This window comes from Athene noctua, chromosome Z (assembly GCF_965140245.1).
Source record: "Athene noctua chromosome Z, bAthNoc1.hap1.1, whole genome shotgun sequence".
NCBI classification, from domain to species: domain Eukaryota; kingdom Metazoa; phylum Chordata; class Aves; order Strigiformes; family Strigidae; genus Athene; species Athene noctua.
The window spans coordinates 58532412-58552340 of NC_134077.1; the positions used below are offsets into that span (position 1 = coordinate 58532412).

A 19929-nucleotide genomic window follows, 5' to 3' on the forward strand; every position below is an offset into this window, starting at 1 on the left:
ATGTCAGGAAGTATTTCTTTCCAGAATGGGTTGTTAGGTGTTGGAACGGGCTGCCCAGGGCAGTGATGTAGTCCCCCTCCCTGGAGGTGTTTAAGGGTCAGTTTGACATAGCGCTGAGGGATATGGTGTAGTTGGGAACTGTTAATGTGAGGTTAATGGTTGGACTGAATGATCTTCAAGGTCTTTTCCAACCTAGATGATTTTGTGATTTTGTGAGCTCTGAGCTGGTTGTGCTTTGGGCAGAGCTTGGAGCAGAGGTTTCCTATGCTCCCTTCCTAACTGAGTTATTCTGTAGTTCTATGAACTACAGCTCTTGGAGCACCCCAGAAGCTCCTGCGCCTTTCTTTAGAGAAAAAAGTGAGGGTACTCTGCCATTGCCCCCCCAGTATGGCAGGTTTTGTGGTGCAGCGGGACAGCAAGGCAGTATGTGGTGGCACAGGAGCCCTGGTGGGGTGGAAGCCGCTTTGTCCTCTGCAGATGGGTGTGAGTGGGCATCTTACTAAATGTGTACAACGACCTGTTGGGGGACCACATCAGGTGGCGGCAAGCTCTTCTGTGTTACCCAGTGACAGGAGAAAGACACAGCTGACAGGAAAACCCACTTAACCACAGGAAAGCCCATTTTACTGCGCGGGGGGTGACGCACCTCAGCGTGTGGCCCCGAGAGGCGCCAGCACCCCCATCGTCCAGGACACGCCGGCCCCAGCCGCCGCTGCCGCCCCGGCTCCGAGCCGGCGGTGGGACGGGCCGCCCACCCGGGGTGCCCGTCGGCCCTCCCCGCCCCTCCCTTCCCCTGCCCTCCCGCGGCCGCGGCTCGCCTCTCTGCGCCCCGCCGGGGTGCCGAGGGGCCCCGCTCAGCCCCGCCGCCGCCGCCGGAGCCCCGGGTCGGCGCGGCCGCGCTCCCGCGCTCCCGGCCGCCGCGCCCGCCCGCCCCGCCGCCACCGGCCGCGGCTCCCCCGGCGCGGAAGATGCTGCGGCTCTGCCTCCTCGCCGCGCACGGTAAGCGGCGGCGGGGGAACGCGCCGCGACGCCCCCCGCCCGCCCGGGGCGCGGTGTGGGCGCCGCGCCGGGGCCGGCGGCGGTCCCCAGCCCGCGGGCCCCCGGGGCGGCCGGGCCGTGACCGGGGCTCGCTTTGTCCTTGCAGCTCTGCGGCTCGCCGGGGCCGCCCTGCTCTCCCCCGGGTCGTGCGCCTTTGAGGACAGCGCCTGCGGCTACGAGTGGGACTACGCGCATCTGCCCTGGACGCTGCACGGGGAAGGTAAGGGCGCAGCTGCCCCCCGGGCGTATGCAGCTCCCCCCGGCGCTGCTGCACCCCCGGCTCGGCGGGGCCGCGGGGCGCCGCGCTGCTCGGCTTCCCCGGGGGCACAGCCGCCGTCGGAGCCCTCCCGTGTGCGGTTCCCGTCCCTGCGTGTCAGCGCCGCGGCAGCTGAGCCGCGGGCGCTGCGAGAGGCGTCCTTTCTGCCCCCGGGCACGGGTCCCCGCGGTTTGTGCAGGATGCCTCACTATCCTCACAGGAAGAAATCTCCTTCCTCTTTCTTCAACTTTCTGTTGTGAAAAGGTGGCCGTCACCACATCTGCCGTAGGTAACTTACCGTTTCCTAGAAGAAAACGCACCTGTAAATTTCCTATCAAACTGCGTGATTGTTTTTTTTAAATATAGTTTGGGTTCTGCTCTAGGTGTGGGTGCATTTTCAGGGCAGAAGGCAATCTTTGTGGAGAGTACCTTTACAACATATTCAGTTAAGACTGTTCTCCATTTTATGGTACCTACAGTTCAACAGGAAAAACATAAGCATTAGTCTTTAGTAAGTTGAATGAAACTTTACTAAGACCGTCTGCGGTTGAAAGAGAGAACAAGTGCAGTTCCCATGCAACTGTAACTCTTGCTGGCTAAGTTTTTAATGTAGGCTCCCATTCTTGACAAATCAATACAAACCAAACACTAAACAAAAATAAGTATAATACGGTTATAGCTGGGTAATAATTTAGTTTTGGTTATGTTATGGCCACGTCATTCATAAACTGAAAGTTGTGTTTGTGCAGTAAAGGATTATGTGTTTTCCAAGTTTTTAAGCTCTAAAACAAGTGCCAAGAATAATGAAGAGGTGAGTACAGATACAAAGAGAGAGACACCCCTCATTACCCCTCATCCCTTCAAAACTGGCTGGTCCAGTTTTGTCATTCCACTTGTTATTCAGTTGGTAGTGAAACTTTTTTTTTTCCCTGATTTGTACCCCATTCTTACATATGCAAAGAAAATCACCTTAATTGTTAATTTTTAGATTAATCATTAGGTTTTGAGAATGTATTAAGAGTGCTAACTTAGAAAGGGCTGTGAGGATGTCATGATCAAAATTTTTCTCTTCTTCCTTTTTTATTTAAATATACATAGCTTCTCCTGTATTCTTTAAGATTTTGGTGGAAATTTAGTAACAATCCCTGCTTTCCCAGCTATGCATCTTAACATCATGCCTTCTTAAGCCACCTGTCTCGGAAGCAGCACTTCCTCCTTGTGGTTAATGGGGAGCCACATGGTAATTGTATTGATTCAGCTCCAAGGGCCTGTGTGGTGCTGGGAGTAATACCTGCAGAAGTGGATGTACATCATGTTGTGCACATCCAAGCTATGGTGCTTCAGGAAACAGGGAAATTTGATCAGAGATTTGCATCAGCAGCTGCCTACGTTTTTTGGCCCACAGAACACTATTATGGTTGTTGTAGTTTGATTTTTCTATGTGATCATAAGCATACCAGTGGCTACACAGCTTCTGTCATTGTAGACCTTGTTTTTCAGATGTATAACTGAACTGTTAGACTCTGGGAGGATGTGTGGTATACCAGCTCTCTTAATAGACATAGTTGTGTCAGCATTTCCATTATAAACTTTTTTTCTGCAGTCTGTAATTTAATCATAGTAAGTCATTCTGTGCAAAAATTTGGCACAAGGTATTAGCCTCTTCAGAAATACATTCATAGAATCATAACTAACTCTAGTTGAAAATAGTATGTGCAAGTCTGTTCAACAGGTGTGCAAAACCAGTCTTCCTTATATGCTCTTTTAGTCTAGTAAAACCATGTTACTTATGGTAGCCCTGGGCCCTGGTATTTCCAAGTTGGTGTTATGTGCATGTGGTAATTTATCAGGACAACAGGAAGGTAAAGGTGGGAGTGGCAGTTTAGTTTTGAATTGTTCCACTTTTCCTTGCATTGCTTCAAAATTGCTTTATTATTTTAAAATATTATTTTCAATACGAGTTACAGCAAATCTCTTGTAGGGATTATCTGACTTGCAGTGCAAGTTTTTGCATCTTATAAATCTCTCAATAGTGTGGTCTTGTGCCAAACTGTCAAGTTGAGGTAAATATAACTAAATCCTGCCCAGAAATTTCCACTCCATACTTGAAAGTTTTTTGCCCAATTGCCAAGAAAGCCAGTATCTTCTGAAGGGCCAGGAACAGAAAGGAAGTGTGAGGCTAAAGTTCGTTTTGGTTTACAGTTATGCATTCCCACTTAAACCAGTACGTTTCTAAGGTTCAACTGCTTTTTAAATGTCTCTGGCTTCTCTTGAGCTTTTTGGTAGTGATAGGATAAGAGATTTTTTTTGTATTTAATTTTAGATTTTTTTTTTTCTAAAGTTTTGATACTTTTTAGCTATTTTAGGGCCTATTTTAGTCAAGTGATTTTTTTTTTTTTTGTAGCTGAAGTTTTGATACCTATAATTGCCTTTGAGGTATTTTAGGGACTATTTTAGTAAAGTGTAAAAGGAAAATCAAAACAAAATAGTCAATGGACAGCTGTTTCACTCTTTACCGCTTTATTCAAGACTGGCAAATCAGGCCCTAATGAAATGTGGTGTTTTTAGGATACCATGGGACCTGCTTCACTGAAACCCTCTGTAAGCCTGAAGCTCTCTCAAATGGTTCTGAATTCAGGAATAGGACCTTCAGGAATAAATATCAAGGTGCTCTTATTTAACTGTCAGCTTTTTGAGTCAGCCATCTGCTAACACGATGTATGCATATTAGAATTATAATGATTTTTACCAGTCACCATGCAAGGGAAATGTAAAATATAGAAACAGCCGAGGGTATAAATTTCTTGTGAGCTTACCTATAGCTGGGAAGGACACCCAGCTGAGGTTATGACCCAGGCTGGGTACATGTAGCATGGTGCTGGAAGCAGCGTATTTCCTAATGTGTCACTTCTGTTTTCAGTGTAAGCTGGGAAATCCTGTGCAAATGTGATGTGCTTCATGAAGTGAGTGTTTGTAGGATACCAGCTACACAAGGAACACAGTGAGGTTATTGCTCAGTAGAAGGGCACCATTATGTAATCCCAGTTCTGAAATCTCATGAGCAACAGATGATTTTGTGTGTGATCAATGACTAGTGATAATATCTGCAAGCAATAAGTGATTTGCTAGTGCACATAAAACAAGGTGTCAGTGGTCCATTTTAACTTCAGAGGTTAGGTATGCTCGCATAGATATTTTTGCATTCATGATGCCTCTATTTGTTTTAAAGAATTTATTTAAAATAAATTATTTAAATATATATTATAGTTTATTATAAGAGATATATAATTTATATACAGATATATTCCATATGCATATACATAGATTATATATTATTATATGTATTATGTATAATTTATTTTTTAAAATCCAGGTATAGAATATATAAAACAAAGATCGAAGTCCTTGGACCCAACTAATAGATGAGAAATTTAGAAAACAGATCTATATTCATCGCTACTGTGGTATTTAGAGATAGTTGAGGAGCTCAAATACCATGTTGTTTACAACTAGCACTCACAGGTATGTTTAGCATGAGTTCATGTCCAGTTATGTTGGGGCATAAAGCTTTGCAGGTTCATAGCGAGGAGTTTCCACAGGAATTTACTTGTGTGTCAGCAGTCTGTGTGTTGCAAGGAAAAGACCTCATTAATTCTAGTACATACTGTCAAAGTTGTATGATAGGATTTCATCAAATAATCTTGAGATTTTGTTTAACCAAACTGTGCATTTATTTCAGAGGACACACAGGTCCTCTTTGTAGGTGTGCTTACTTTGCAAGTGTAAAACAGACTTTAAAACGAAGGGAGGTGCTGTATGTAATAGGCAGTAATCCTGAGTAGAGTAATAAATAAAGCCATGTAGACCCACTCGAAATGGCAGTAGCAAACACAGCCTTATGTCAGTTGCAGCCATTCTGCAGGGTTGAATTTTGGCATTTTTTGCTTTCCTCCCAGCCCTGTCCAGCACAGAGCCACATAACACAATAACCACATAATGCAACTGTAAGAACATTGTGCTCGTAGCATTATTATAGATAAACTTCATTAGACACAATAACTCTGGCACGTATTTTTTGTGACTCTGGACAATGTCTCTGTTTTTGCCAAGAATATCTGTACAGCATTTTGTGTCACAGCTTGTGTCTATGGGTATATTTTGTTCTCAGTCTCACTTCGTTTTCACAGAGAACACTTTAATAGAGCAACAAATAATGTGCATTTGGGCTGTCAGCTCAAATCTGCACTTATAATGGAGTCTGCTGTTCTGCATCCGCTTGCCTGGATTTAAGGTTTAGATAAGAAATTTGTCTATTACTACTGCAAGCTAAAGGGAAGAGAGGTTGTTTATATTAGCAATGTGCTCCAGAAAGCAAGGGATCATTGTTAAATGTGCCCATGCACTGCCGATTGGACTGGACTTGGAGCTACTTTAGTAGTAGTGACAACAAGTTTTGTGCAGTTGTCTCCTTATCACCTTTGGTCTTCTGTGGAGTGCTGTCAAGCAACTTGCCATGCTGATCTTCTGTAATGAGCTATGTGGCACTGAACTGCTATACCTGCTAGTTGATATAACCATATACATCTGGCTCTCATGTGATTGTTGGCAGCTTTAAATGCATATTTTTGTGTGTGTTGCTTTCCTCCTAAAATTCTGGAAGTGCCTTTTACTTCAAATGTCATGTCCTCGAGGATATATTTTAACAGCAGGCACTTTAGAGCTTTTTAATAATGATTTTGCTATCTGCAGTATTCCAAAAGAGACTCATCCTTAAAAAGGAATAGATTTCATTCAGAAAAGTGATGTAATAAATTACAATATATGTTAAAATAGCCTGATTTTCTTCTTAAAACATGCCTACTTTTTGCTGCATCCAAGACTCTTTCTGTGATACGCTCAAAATGGGCACCCATCAGGTAACAGTTTATGGTAAGCAGGTGAGCAAGCAACGTCACTAACAGCAGCATCAGGAAACTGTAGTTTGTCTTTTATGACATATGGATCATATACCTACACTTTAAAATGGGTTTAAGATGGAAAATACTTTCCAGAGGCAGGACAGCCATCCCAGGCCATCAGAGAAGTCAGACAGGAAAGCAGCAGCATAAAGAATCTCAAATCTAAACATGGCCTGCATACCATTTAAATAGCTTGTATTTACAGCTGTGCCATATGACTTAAAACTGACCTCTTTTGACCTCTCTCATCTTGAATGCCACATCATTTGGTTGTAATATGTAGAATAATGAAATAAGTAATCACTGGTGACCCTAGATTTTGTTGCACGGCAAGCGCAGTTCGTGTCTCATGTGCTGCGTCATGCTCAGTTACAAACCTACAGGCAGATAGATTGGCATGTCTGTAGTCTTCAGTTTTCTTTCCATCCATCTTCAGTACTTTCCTGTACATAGGCAAGTAAGCAATTTGAACACGTAAAAAAGGTGTAATATTGCTACCTTTGTACAAATCTAAGGTGAGATAAGTGGTCTCACATGCTCATGATAACTCTTTACTTGGGAGCAAAGTAGAGTGTAATTCAGGGAGACTTGCATCAGCATGTAGCTAGCTGCAGCAGAACCAGGCTGGCGTACCATAATGCTCACTGACTGGCAGGGTCTTCCAGCTGATAAATCCACCTTGCCATGGGAGTTTATTGGCTTGTGTCTCGCAGTTTTGTAGCCATCTCTGCACCAAATGCCATTTGATGGAGTGAAGGAGCCATTAGAACTGACACATGGTCTGTTTTCCCTTGACCTGGTAATTAAAATGTTTGTCTTCCTCGCCAAAATAATTGCATTTGGAGTAACAACTGTCCTTCCCAGTCACTCCCAGGGAAGGAGAAAAAAGGCTGACTCACATATTTCTGGTACACTTAGACTCTGATATTCTTCTGAGTTCACCTTCACCTCTGGTGTCATTTCTCCTGTACACTCCACTTTGGCTACTCAGCCACTACTCTTGTGTTAGCAACTAATTTCTTTTTGCTATTTTCTTGTTCATTCTGTCACTGACAGCTTAATACTACCATGTGTGAGTAGCATTCAGGCTTGGTCCAGCCTCCCACTTGTCTTGATGATACCAGCAGGAAATCTAACAGTTTGCTCGCCCAGGTATAACTTCTGTCCTAGACTTCTGGGCAATATTGAACTATGCTCAAATTACAGTTATTAGCATACGCTCATCTTCAGAGGCAGGTTTTGTGCAAAAAAAAGATGGCCAAGAGCACATTATGTTCATGGAGGGTTTCAGCAGCAGCTGCCTGTGTGTGACACTTTTAATAAGTGGCTTTCCATTTGCAGCAGGAGAACAAATGAATCCTGAATTGTTATCTGTGAGTCATTGTGTGAGAGATGAGTTTCAAAGCATTCCTCTCCTCCACAGGACAGTAATGTTCTCAGAAGTGTTCACATACAACTGTTAGTGATTCAGTGCTCAGAGAGTCAACAAGCTATTTTAGTGCGTTTTACACTGAGCCATGGAGGATGGCCACAAGAAAGGGAGGATAGATGTTTTAAAATTCATGTTTATTGAATATACCTGCAACCCCCAACAATAGGCTGACTTTGTTTTGCGTGCAAAGATAGATCATTTACCATTAGAATTTGGACAAAAAAATTTAAAAATTCTAGGAGGGCAGAAGAGCATTTGGGAATGGTAATGGAGGCCAAATCACCTCAGTCAAACAAATAGCTTTCATGTAACCCCAGAGGAAAAACTGATTCCTTCCAGGTAACAAGGTTTGTTACTCATTAGCAGGGTGAAGCAACTTGTATGATTCTTTAGAACTGATACAGCACTGTAAACCACACTTACTAAAAATGAAATTGCAGCTTCATGTTTACTGATGCTGTATGTTTACATGAAAAACTAACTGTGCATCTGTGTAGCAGCCACTCAGTATGTGCCTTCAGCTCATTTGGACCTGGGCTAGATTTAATTTATAATGTAATTGTGCATGTTGGCTGCATAGGCAACTCAGAGAGACTGGGGTCACACCACTGCAGCTTGCACATGTACGCAAGGTGACTATACACAGAGTTTCCTTGAAAGGCTGCAGGGATCTGGGCATGTCTCAGTTGGATCCTGGAGGGTGAGGTAAGGCTTCCTGCCTAAAATCACAGCTGCTGTGGCTAGCTCTGCTGGAGATGGATAGGGCCCAGGATTAGGAAATCAGTCTAGTTTTGTACTTCTCCGTTAATATAATCTCCATTAACATTAAGTTATGTTTTCAGATTCTGTTATAAATGGGATGGATACTGACCTTGCAAATATTGTTGAAGATTGCTAAAATACATGTACAAACATGCAAACCACTTGCTGAAAATAGCTAGAAATATTTTCAGTTTTCTGGAAAAATGAAAGACTTAAATAAATTGGACTAAAATTCCTATTTAAGAATTTCAGGGTGCAGGCATGGCATGAGTTTTTATATCAGTCAGACTGCTGACAGGCAGTACTTCGGGGTCATTGTGCTTATTACACTACATATGTAATCATCTTGAAGATGAAGAGGAGAGCCAGTTATTTGCTAGTTCATTTTTTTGGAGGGAAGGGAAGGTGTTTTCAGCACTGCCAATTTTCAGTATAAATTTTGGTCAAGATCTAATGTGGGCCAGGGTCTGCAGTGAGGAAAAATAAGCTTGACTTGTGCTGAAGGGTGACCACAGATGTTTCAAACATTTCTACTAGTAAAAGAGGCTTGTTCACCTTGCATATGGTACAGACTGGTCAAAGTTGTAGGATCTGCCTGAAAATACCCTAGTAGTCTTATTATGTAGAATGCTATCAAGTGGAAATTTTTGAAACCTTATTGAAAAAATCAGCCAAAAGCAGTTACCAATAGTTGTCTTGATTTCCCTTTTTGTTTTTTTAGTCCTCCCCATTATATTACCTTCAGAGATTTTTCATCCCCAGCCACTGTGTGCAAGAGCAGTACAGGCAACACTATAATTAGTTGAGTGATTCAACATCAAACAGGGTCAAACCTTCTACTGTTATATCTGAAGAAAATATGCCTTGAAAAAAAGGATATGTTTTCCTTTAATTTTTCAGGTTTTAGTGTCTTAATGTTTCTTTGTAGCACTAATGCTACAAAAGTCCAACATAGTCATCCATGTAACTTCATACGGTGCTTTGGTTGCTTAGAAAGCTCTATATCATTTAAATGTATTTTATTACTCCCATTTAAAAGAGTAAGCATCTTTGATCATTCTTCCCTGTGGTTCTAGGCAGCCAGAGATTCAAGTCTGATTATTATAGTCCTTCTTCATATAATACCGTCATGGCTGAGCCCAGAAGCCAACTGAGCACCACCCAGCTGCTCAGTCAATCCTTCCCCCTCAGGAATGGGAAGGAGAAAAGACAACAAAAGCCTTGGAAATTGAGATGAGGATAGTGAGGGATGACTCACCCATTATGGTCATGGCCAAAATGCAGACTCCTTAGAGGAAGAAAAAAGAACATCAAATTTAATTTAGACACCACCACTTAATCTAACAGTCAGAGTAGGACAGTGAGAAGTATAACGTATCGTAAAAATACATTTCCTCACACCTCCCTTCTTCCTTGGCTCAGCTTTGTTCCTGATTTCTTTACCTCCACCCCTCCTGTCCAGTGGTGCACGGGAGCAGAGGGTGGGGGTTGCAGTCAGTCCATCACCCCTTGTCTCTGCCGCTGCTTCCTCCTCAGGGGGAGGACTCCTCACACTCTTCTATTGCTACAGCATGGAGTCCCTCTCATGGGACACATTCCTCCATGAACTTTCTCCAACACGACCATTTCATGGACTGCAGCTCTTCATGAACTGCTCCAGCATGGATCCCTCCTGTGTGTTGCAGTCCTTCCAGTGACGGACTGCTCCAGCACAGGCTTCCTGTAGAGTCCTGGCCTTCTTTGGGTGCAACCGCCTGATCTGGCATGGAGTCCTCCACAGGCTGCAGGTGGGCATCTGCTCCATTGTGGACCTCCAGGGGCGGGAGTGGGGGATGGGGGTGGGGGGGTGGCCCTACTGTCTCACTGTGGGCTGCAGGGGTCTCTGCTCCAGCATACTTCCCCCCGCCTCCTCCTCCTTTCTTCAGCTGACCTGGGTGTTTGCATAGGTGTCTCCCTCACAACTCCTTCTCACAGCTCCAACTCCTCCTCCCAGGTTCCCCTTCTTATCACAGAGGTGCAGCCACCGTTGTTAATTGGCTTGTCCTTGGTGCAGAGGTGGGTCTGACTTGGAGCTGGGGGAGCTTCCAGAAGGTTCTCACAGGAGCCACCACTGTAGCCCCCTCCTCTGCTATCAAAGCCCCTGACACACACACACCAACCCAACACAGACAATCAAGAACATTTTACATAACAATACAGTACCCACCACTTAAAAAACGCTCTTTAATTAACAGTGTTTGTTCTACACTATATGACTGTTTCTCCAACAAATTCTTCTTCTGGCAAATGTGGCTCAAGATCAGTATATTAGACAACTCTAATAATCCGAGTAATTTTTTTGGTGTACTTTGAACATTGCTTTAAATAGATGTATTCTCTGATAAAGTACAAGCTACATGGTACTAACACTTTGCTCTGTTCTGAAAACCTTGCAAGTCCTAGTATGAAAATAACCATGAATCATGGTAATTAGATTTCCATTTGAAATGCCAGCCAAAGTCTTTTAGGAAACATTCTTCACAGTTTTCAATTAGTGAACCATTAAAATACTTAAAGAGCCTCTGTTGTGACTTTATGATTTGTTTAAATTTGCTGGGCCACAAAGTGTATTTCATATTAAAAATGCGAGAAGAGCTACAGAAATGGAACAGCAGATTCTAGCTATTGTATACAAAACCATGGTGAGATGCAAAGTTATCAAAGGAAGTAATTCAGATTTTTGTGTGTGTGTGTGTGTGTGTGTGTGTTACATCATAGAATCATAGAATGGTTTGAGTTGGAAGTGACCTTAAAGATCATCTAGTTCCACCCCCCCTGCCATGGGCAGGGACACCTTCCACTAGACCAGGTTGCTCAAAGCCCCATCCAGCCTGGCCTTGAACAGTTCCAGTGACGGAGCAGCCACAGCTTCTCTGGCAACCTGTTCCAGTGTTCCAGGACAGAATTTGTTGCTTGTATCTGATATAGATACCCTCTTTCAGTTTAAAACCATTGCTCCTTATACTATCACTACACTACCTGATAAAGAGTCCCTCCCCATCTTTCCTTAGGCCCCCTTTAAGTACTGGAAGGCTGCTGTAAGGTCTCTTCAGAGCCTTTGCTTCTCTAGGCTGAACAACCCCAACTCTCTCAGCCTGTCCTCACAGGGAAAGTGCTCCACCCCCGATTATCTTTGTGGCCCTCTTCTGGACCCTCTCCAACAGATCTATCTCCATCTTATACTGGGGGCCCTGGATCTGGATGCAGTACTCTGGGTGGGGTCTCATGAGAGCAGAGGAGAGGAGGAGAATCCCCTCCCTCGACCTGCTGGCCACACTTCTCTTGATGCAGCCCAGGATACAGTTGGCTTTCTGGACTGCTAGAGCACATTGCTGGCTCATAGTCAGTTTTCCTTCCACTGCTACTTCAGATCCTTCTCTGCGGGTCTGCTCTCAATCCCCTGTTTGCCCAGCCTATATTTGTGCTTGGGATTGCCCCAACCCATGAGCAGGACCATGCACTTGGCTTTGTTGAACTTCCTGAGGTTTGAATCAGTCAATACTGTAAGACTGTTGCCTTGTCTAGCACTCATGGTTGAACAACGGTTGAAGCAGGCTTCTGTGTGACAGTGGTGTCTAGGGAAATGCTATTACATTCCACTTTGGAGCAGATTCATTTGTGGCAAAAAGTCACTCCTGGAGGGTAAGGAAGCCAAACAATCCTACCTGCTCTGTGAATAAGCAGAAGATTTCCCTGTTTTCTAATAATAAGATTAAAGATCATGTTAATCTAAGAACAAAGTTTAGATTAACTATGTTAACACTTTTCTTCAATAAAGCTCTAAGTGCTCCACAAAGCACTTTCTACTTGCAGTAGAAATCAGCTGACATATAAACGAGTAAACTAGATTGTTCAGTGTCACTCCATGATTCATTTGTAGATCTTGTAGTGAAAATGTGTCTCCTTTCATAGGCCTGTTTCACATTTGCTGAACCGTGTTTCTTCTAGCCTGGAACATAGTTTTTTGCTTTTCAGTAACTATCATGAACATGATTTGAGAAGCCCTTGAAGAACGCTGGTGTCAGCAGGTAGGATGAGTACTCTGTCTGGAGCAGAGAACTGTGAAGCGCAGAAAGGGTGCAAACATGATCTTAATGGCTGTCTTTTCACTCCACGGTTAGATGATGAGGTTGGTGCCTGGCTATGAGAATCCAGGCTAGCCACATATACATATAGGTATCTGTAAGGCAAAGTCACTTCTGAGTTAAAGTCCTCTGGGAGTTTTTATGTTGTGGCAACAGTGCTCCAACTATTTTCCACTATGTTACAGAAGAGGCATCAGTTCTTCTGGACATAGGTTGAGAATAGCAGAGTGGAAGGGAGGCATAAGTCCAGGAGCTATAATGGGGTAGGGAGAAGATATATATGAGAAATAGTGTGGAAAGGATGAGTGGGCTGTAGATACTTTTCTGTTTCTGTGTGGCTGTTAGGTCATACCACTAAATCACTCAGGAATCAGTAGTCTTGCCCTCGGGAGAATGCACCTGCGCCTTTCGGAGTTAAAACCCATAAATTCTGCCTTAATTTTTCTTCCGTATATTGTTTGCAGAGTGATTATAATTTGGTCTGTGGGTCATATTGTTTGGAAATCAGTAACTCTGACTTTCTTGGAGAATTACAGATAACACTCTGACTTTTTTCTAACTATTTCTTGTTGTGGATGTTGGCAGGTCTTGGATGGCACAACTTTATTGCAATAGCTGGGTATAACAGCATCTTAGCCAGAAAATTTTGGAGAGCATCTGGATTTTTTGAGTTGCCCCTGATATGTTTTCTGTCTTCAGAAATCTCTTGGTTTGCTTAAGTTCATACACATACTGGGAAGCAAATACATAATACAGTGTTGGGTGTTAAGGACTTCATCGAGAAAATCTGAACAGAGTAAAATAAAATAGGAAAAAGACAACAGGAAAATCTATTTTTATTTTTCTTTAAAGAAGGGGGCATGTCCCCTCTCATAAAGGAGTTTAGAACTAATCAGCTTAAGCAATGTGTTCTGTATTTAAAAATATTTCTGAAGTAACATTATTATTATTATTATTATTATTATTGGTTTTATTACTGTTGATATTTGGAAGACTGTATTCTTTGAGGTGCAGTTGCTCTGGGAAGGCAAGGCAACTCATGTTGCTGATGGGGAAGGCAACATGAGTTGCAGCCAAGGTGTGGGTGATACAGAAAGAGAGCTGTCCTATGGCATGGCTGCTCTCTCACTGCATGTGTGCTTCAGGTGGACAGTAGAAATGCCGAAAAACATATTTAAAAACTGTTTTCAAAGGGGAAAAAATTAATCTCTTTTGCTTCTTTGGTGTACAAAGGCATCTTTGCTGGGATCAGTTTAGAAGTATGAAGTCTAGGCTTCTCTTGCTGGAGAACTAACTGGAAACAGCTGCTGAGGCTATAGCATTATAAGCAATGAGAAGCTGAAAAACAGGGAAAGAGGACTTTCAGTTTCAATTTGAAACTTTTTCAATAATTTTAGCACCTGTTTACATTTCACATACCTCGAAGTTCTGTTTGGGTTTGATTTTTGTTTGATTTTCTATGCCTGTAAGGTCCTCATAGAGAAGCATGGGCTGAATGAGCAGAGGTGAAGGTGAGGATTGAAAACGAGCTGAATGGTTGGGCCCAGCCCAAAGGGTGGTGATCACTGGAACGAAGTCTAGTTGGAGGCCAGTCACTAGTGGTGTACCCTAGGGGTCAATACTGGGGTCCTGTCTTGTTCAACATCCTTATTAATGATCTGGATGATGGGGTAGGGTATACTCTCAGCAAGTCTGATGATGGTACAAAACTGAGGGTAGGGGCAGGCCTCCAGAGGTACTTCAGCAGGCTGGAGAAATGGGCTGACAGGAACTTCATGAAGTTCAACAACAAGAAGTGCAAAATCCTGCACGGGGAGGAACAACACTGTGCCAGAATTTATGCTGGCGGCTGTCTACTTAGAAAGCAGCTTGGCAGAAAAGTACCTGGGGTCCGTGTTGAATACCAGGTTGAACATGGGCCAGCAATGTGCCCTTGAAGGGGAAGCTAATGATGTCCTGGGCTGCATTAGGAGGTGTGTTGCCATCAGGTCAAGAAAGGTGATCCTTCCCCTCTGTGTGGCACTGGTGAAACTGTATCTGGAGTTCTGTGTCCAGTTCTGGCCTCCCCAGTACAAGAGAGATATGGACATACTGGATAGAGCCCAATGAACGATCATGAAGATGTTGAAGAGACTGGAGCATCTCTACTATGAAGAAGGGCTGCAAGAGCTGGGGCTGCTCAGCCTGGAGAAAAGAAGGCTTGAGGGGGATCTTAAAAAAATAAGTATCTGAAGGGAAGGTACAAAGAGGACAGAGCCAGACTATTTTCAGTGGTGCCCAGTAACAAGACCAGAGACAATGGGCACAAACTGAAACATAGGAGATTCCCTCTGAACTCCAGGAAAAACTTTTTCACTATAGGATGGTTGGGAGATGGTGGAGTCTCCATCCTTGGAGATATTCAAAAGCCATCTGGACATGGTCCTGGACAACTGACTCTAGGTGGCTCTGCTGGAGCAGGGGGGTTGGACCAGATGACCTCTAGATGTCCCTTCCAACTTCAGCCATTCTGTGATTCTGTAGTATCTTCATGTTTTTGAGTGGAGACTAAGAAAATCCCTGTTACAGTGGTCTTTCAGAGAGATCTCCACCCACAGTGAACATAATGAGAATTTCTGTTATTTTTTAAGGTAAGAAACAAAAGGGCCACATGTATTTGTGTATGTCTGAGTTTATGAGTATATGACATCTCTGCACCTTCATTCAAGAGAATAAATGAGAGTTTGCTGTAGCTCCCCTGTTAAATGAAGGATCTCTTAATTGTTCTTAACAGGATAGGGAAAACTTATTCTTTACTGGTATTTTCAGGGCTTGATGTAGCTAAAGTTTTCTAATGGTCATTGCTGCAGGATTTCATGGGAAACAGATAAGCGAAGGTGTAGCACAGTCTGATGCATTTTGAGACAGTGTCTGTTCTTCATCATTTCATCCTTTTTTATTAATTTCCATTTGAAGACTTCTTGTCTTTGGGGTGTGCTGTTCTACACATGGTTGTTATCCTGAGGAAGCTTTAGCAAAATAGTTCTGCTCCATCTAATCACTCTTGACAGATCATTCTGAAAATGAACCTCCTTGACTGAAAGTACCGTCTCACAGCTGTTTAGCCAGGGAGTTAAGTTCATTTAATGCCATACGACAGAGCTGACAGTAATTGGCATCATTGTTTAGTGGAGTCAGCAGGGAGGCAGATGGATGAATGGGTATGGACTGTGAGTGGCCCTCAGCAGATCAGAATAGGCTCAGGCAAGCGATGAAACAGGTGTAGATGTCTGCACTGTCTGCCTTGCATATGGTTGGGAAATAGAGGCCTTAATTCTTCCAAGTCATATATCTCCAAGCTGACCTGCAGTTCATTATCAGTATTTATTACTGGTGTCTGCTCTTAGCAAATCCCTTCTTCTGTCCTTCCCCCATGTGCCAGGTGCCTAGTGTGCAGAAAAGTGTATTCCCTGTCTTAAACATGTACACACTTGGGGCAAGCAGTCACAAAAATTTACAAGCTCTAAGTAGGGGCTGGTGTCACGCCATGCTTCACAATCTTACTGAGACCTTTTTCATCCCAGGAAAATCGTATCTGAGTACCCAAGTGTCAGGTGAGAGCCAATTTCATCCTGTATCATTATGGCAGAACAGTGAGAATCTGTAGCAGAGATGGAATAATGCCACCGGTTTTATATCTTGCTTCTACTCTACAGTGAGTAATTTTCCATTATAGAGACATCCTTTAAAGTTCAGTAGAAAATTTACTTAATGCAGGCATCAAGAAGACGAGGACCTTTCAGGCTTTGAGCTCAAGCAGCAGTATACTCCCATAGCGCTGAACAAATTTGGAGCCTTGCCAGTAATCAGAAGATCAATGGTTATGGTTTTCCTAAGTGTAAACTAATTTGTGATTGTTTAAATTCCTAAGTTCTCATAAAGGGAAGTAAAGGCTGCGTTGAATACTGCATACGCGTACATAAATGAAAACTACAAATACAGGATCCTGGCACCTGGATTTTTAAAGTGTACACAATATAGCAACTATTAATATAAGAAGACCGGATTTAATTAATTTTTTTCCTTTGGAGATAAGCCTTGGAGGCATGGCAACGTCCAATCCACAAACAATGATAAAATCATTGTGGAATAAAGTCTGTTTACAAGTTTGTGTCGATATACTGGTTTGCTTAGCATCTGCATCTGCAGTTGCATATTCAGCTTCACAGTACTTACTGTCAGCAAACCAGTTATTAACATCTTCTTATATATCCTTGAAAACTTGTGTGTAGCTATACGAATGATTCATTTGAAGCTGTTACTTATAGCACTTCAAGTAGGGTGACTTGTAACATTCTTAATATGCATACATATAGTGAGGCAATGCTAATCTAAGGTCTTGCTTTGTATAATGTTATTTGAAGTTTAGTAAGCAGGAGCAGTTAAAACGCATGAATCTTTACTAGTTCATCTATAGTCATCGCTTTGCAGTTTAGTTCTTACAGGACCTTTTGCAAAGGGATTTATTTCCTGGCCAAGAACATTCTTGTGTACTTAAGTGGAAACATGAGAGGATTTATACTAATACTAAATTGTTCTCTAAATATAGCCACTTCCAGTGCTTATTTTAAACTAAGTGTCAAACTGGAGAGTTATTAGGGCAGTAACTGTAGTTTGTTTGAAAAAGAAGAGAGAACTTGGCACAGTAAAGTTGTCATATATGGAAATAAGATGAGTGGTATGTGTAGTTTGGACCACCACATGTAGGTAAAAAGCGAAGACCTGTACTCATTGTTTGTTTTTATATGAAAAGCACTCATGAATTTGGAGTGTACTTCACAGCTGGTGAGTGTTGAAGCCAAAAATAGAGTTACATGATCAATCACCCCTTACTAGCAGAGGGCTCCAACAATCTTTTCCTGTGCTGGGTCAGCTAGGTCTTTTTCTGTTAGTTAGCCTTTACAGGGTAGCTTAGGTTTTGTGCTGTTTCTTTTTCATAGACCATTTTGTGTTTTCTGTTAGTTATGCATCTAGAAGGGAATTTCACTGCTATGCCTTTAGTCAATGTGCAAGTTAGTCCACCATTCCTAAGAGAAATGACATAGCTGCGTACTGCGAGACTGCATGTAGTACCCACTTGTCAGCTTAGGTATCTCTGTTTGATACACGAGAGAGAGGGAGAGAAAGGAAGAGCTCCAGCTGAAATCCAGAGCAAGTAGAAGTTTTAATACAAGTCCAGGGTTTAAAAATATTTAAATTACTCTGTGAGAAGAGAAGAAAACCTTAATCTTTGAAACCACCCTTGTCATAAAAAATTTCTTCCTTATGTCCAAATTAAATCTACCCTCTTTCAGTTTAAAACCATGGCCCTTTGTCTTGTAACTGGAGGCCCTGATAAAAAGTCTCTCCCCGTCTTTCTTGTAAGCCCCCTTGATGTATTGAAAAGCTGCAATAAGGTCTCCCCAGAGCCGTCTCTTCTCCAGGCTGAAGTACCCCAACTCTCTCAGTCTGTCCTCACAGTCCAGCCCTCTCTGATGATTTTCATGGCCCTCCTCCCCCACATGTCTTTCTTGTGATGGGGACCCGAGAGCTGGACAGAGTACTCTAGGTGGGGTCTCATGAGAGCAGAGGGAAGAATCACCTCGTTGACCTGATGGTCATGCCTCTTTTTATACAGCCCAGGATACAGATGGCTTTCAGAGCTGCAAGTGCACATTGTAGGCTCATGTCCAATTTTTCATCAACCAGTATCCGCAAGTGTCCAGATCCAATGTTGGGGGAGGTTTTGATACGATCCCAAGAGCAAGATTAAGACACAAATGATGTCAAATGCCGTACACCCAAAATAGGTTTTTATTATTAAAAAAGTTAAGAGGGGTAGTGATAGGACAGAATGGAAGGGAAAGGCAGAAATAAAGCAAGGATGTGGGATAGGGCTGCAAGAATAGTCACCACCATGGATCCAGTGGCGTCCCGTTGGTCCTCAGTCTTCAGTTCTTCGGTGGTGGGTGCACACGGATCTGGCCTCAATGGTAAATGCACAAAGAGCAAGATTTTCTGATGCCTTTTTAAGTTCATCGTACCAGCTGATCAGCATATCTACTTGCCTTTAGTTTTTTTTTTCTCTGTCCAACAGGTTTTGTTGCATCAGGAACATTTGCCTCTTGTTAGTTCATTCGCAATGCAGGCATGGGGCCTGGAATACACAACAGAGCCACAAACGGCTACAGGATGGGGCCAGCTCAGCACACCTCTGCCCCTTTGATGCTTATGTAAAGAGTCAGGGCAATGCAACCGCAAAGAAGTGTGTGGAGGTGCATCCTTCAATATACTCCCTCTCCTCTGGGCAGCATCCCCCAGACCAATTCACAGACCGCAGCAGCTTCTCCTGGAGGTTTGCACAGACACAAGCAAGCTTTGAGACAGTCACAGGACATTTCAGTCTCTCACAGCAAGTCCTTCTCCACAGGGCTACTCTCAATCTGTTCATCCCCCAGTCGGTACTGATACTGGAGGTTGCCATGTGCAGGACCTTGCACTTGGCCTTGTTGAACTTCATGAGGCCCACTCCTCAAGCCTGTCAGGGTCCCTCTGCATGGCATCCCTTCCCTCAAGTGAATCAACACCACCACTCAGATTGGTGTCATCTGCAGACTTGCTGAGGGTGCACTCAATCCACTCTCTATGTCCTTGATGAAGATATTAAACAGTACTGATACCAGTATGGATCCCTGAGGTACACCACTCATTACTGGCTTCCATTTGGACACTGAGCTGTTTGTTGCCTGTGACTCTCTGGATGTGGCCATCCATCCATCAAATCCATACATTTCTGTACCAAAGATTGTTCTCAGTATCTGAGAATTTTCTGAGATTAACAAATGGCTGCTAGTTTTGAATGTAATAGTTAATATTTGATTCATCTTGGCCAGGCTCTGAATTTTATTGAACCTCATTTTTACATTCAGCTATGCTACTACATTTCTGTCATAGCTAGCACAGAAATATACTACAGCAGGTCTGCCTGATGAGTACAGTTTGCTTGCAGTGAAATTTGCATTCTATTTATTTACCTATGTCATTATTAGGACTATGTCTGTTAGTATGATCTGTTGCCTAGATTTCCATATGTTGTAGTTCTACGGCAACACTTGTACTAACACACAATATGACCATATGCAAACTAAAGGAAAAACTGCATCTCTCTTGGAACAGAAAGTATACTTCTCCTTTTCAATTAATATTTGTTAAAAGACCACCCTGAGGCTGAAGACTAGCATCTAACTCTGAGCTGTTGTGAAAGGGCATTCAAAAAGGTGAGATGTAATTTTATTTGAAAATTCAAGCCATGGTGCTACAATGGAAATCTAGTTCGTCATT

The 19929-nt window shown here is 43.1% G+C and overlaps 1 protein-coding gene across 1 annotated transcript in view; it reads left to right on the forward strand.

Annotated features, from left to right (window-relative positions):
- Positions 1-911: 911 nt before the first annotated feature.
- The window catches only part of MAMDC2 (MAM domain containing 2), a 65887-nt gene continuing 46869 nt past the window's right edge, over positions 912-19929 (forward strand). Inside the window, exons 1-2 of the mRNA XM_074932101.1 lie at positions 912-999; positions 1145-1258. Coding sequence (XP_074788202.1) covers positions 969-999; positions 1145-1258 — 145 coding nt within the window. The 5' untranslated portion in view covers positions 912-968. The remainder of the gene's footprint in view (positions 1000-1144; positions 1259-19929) is intronic.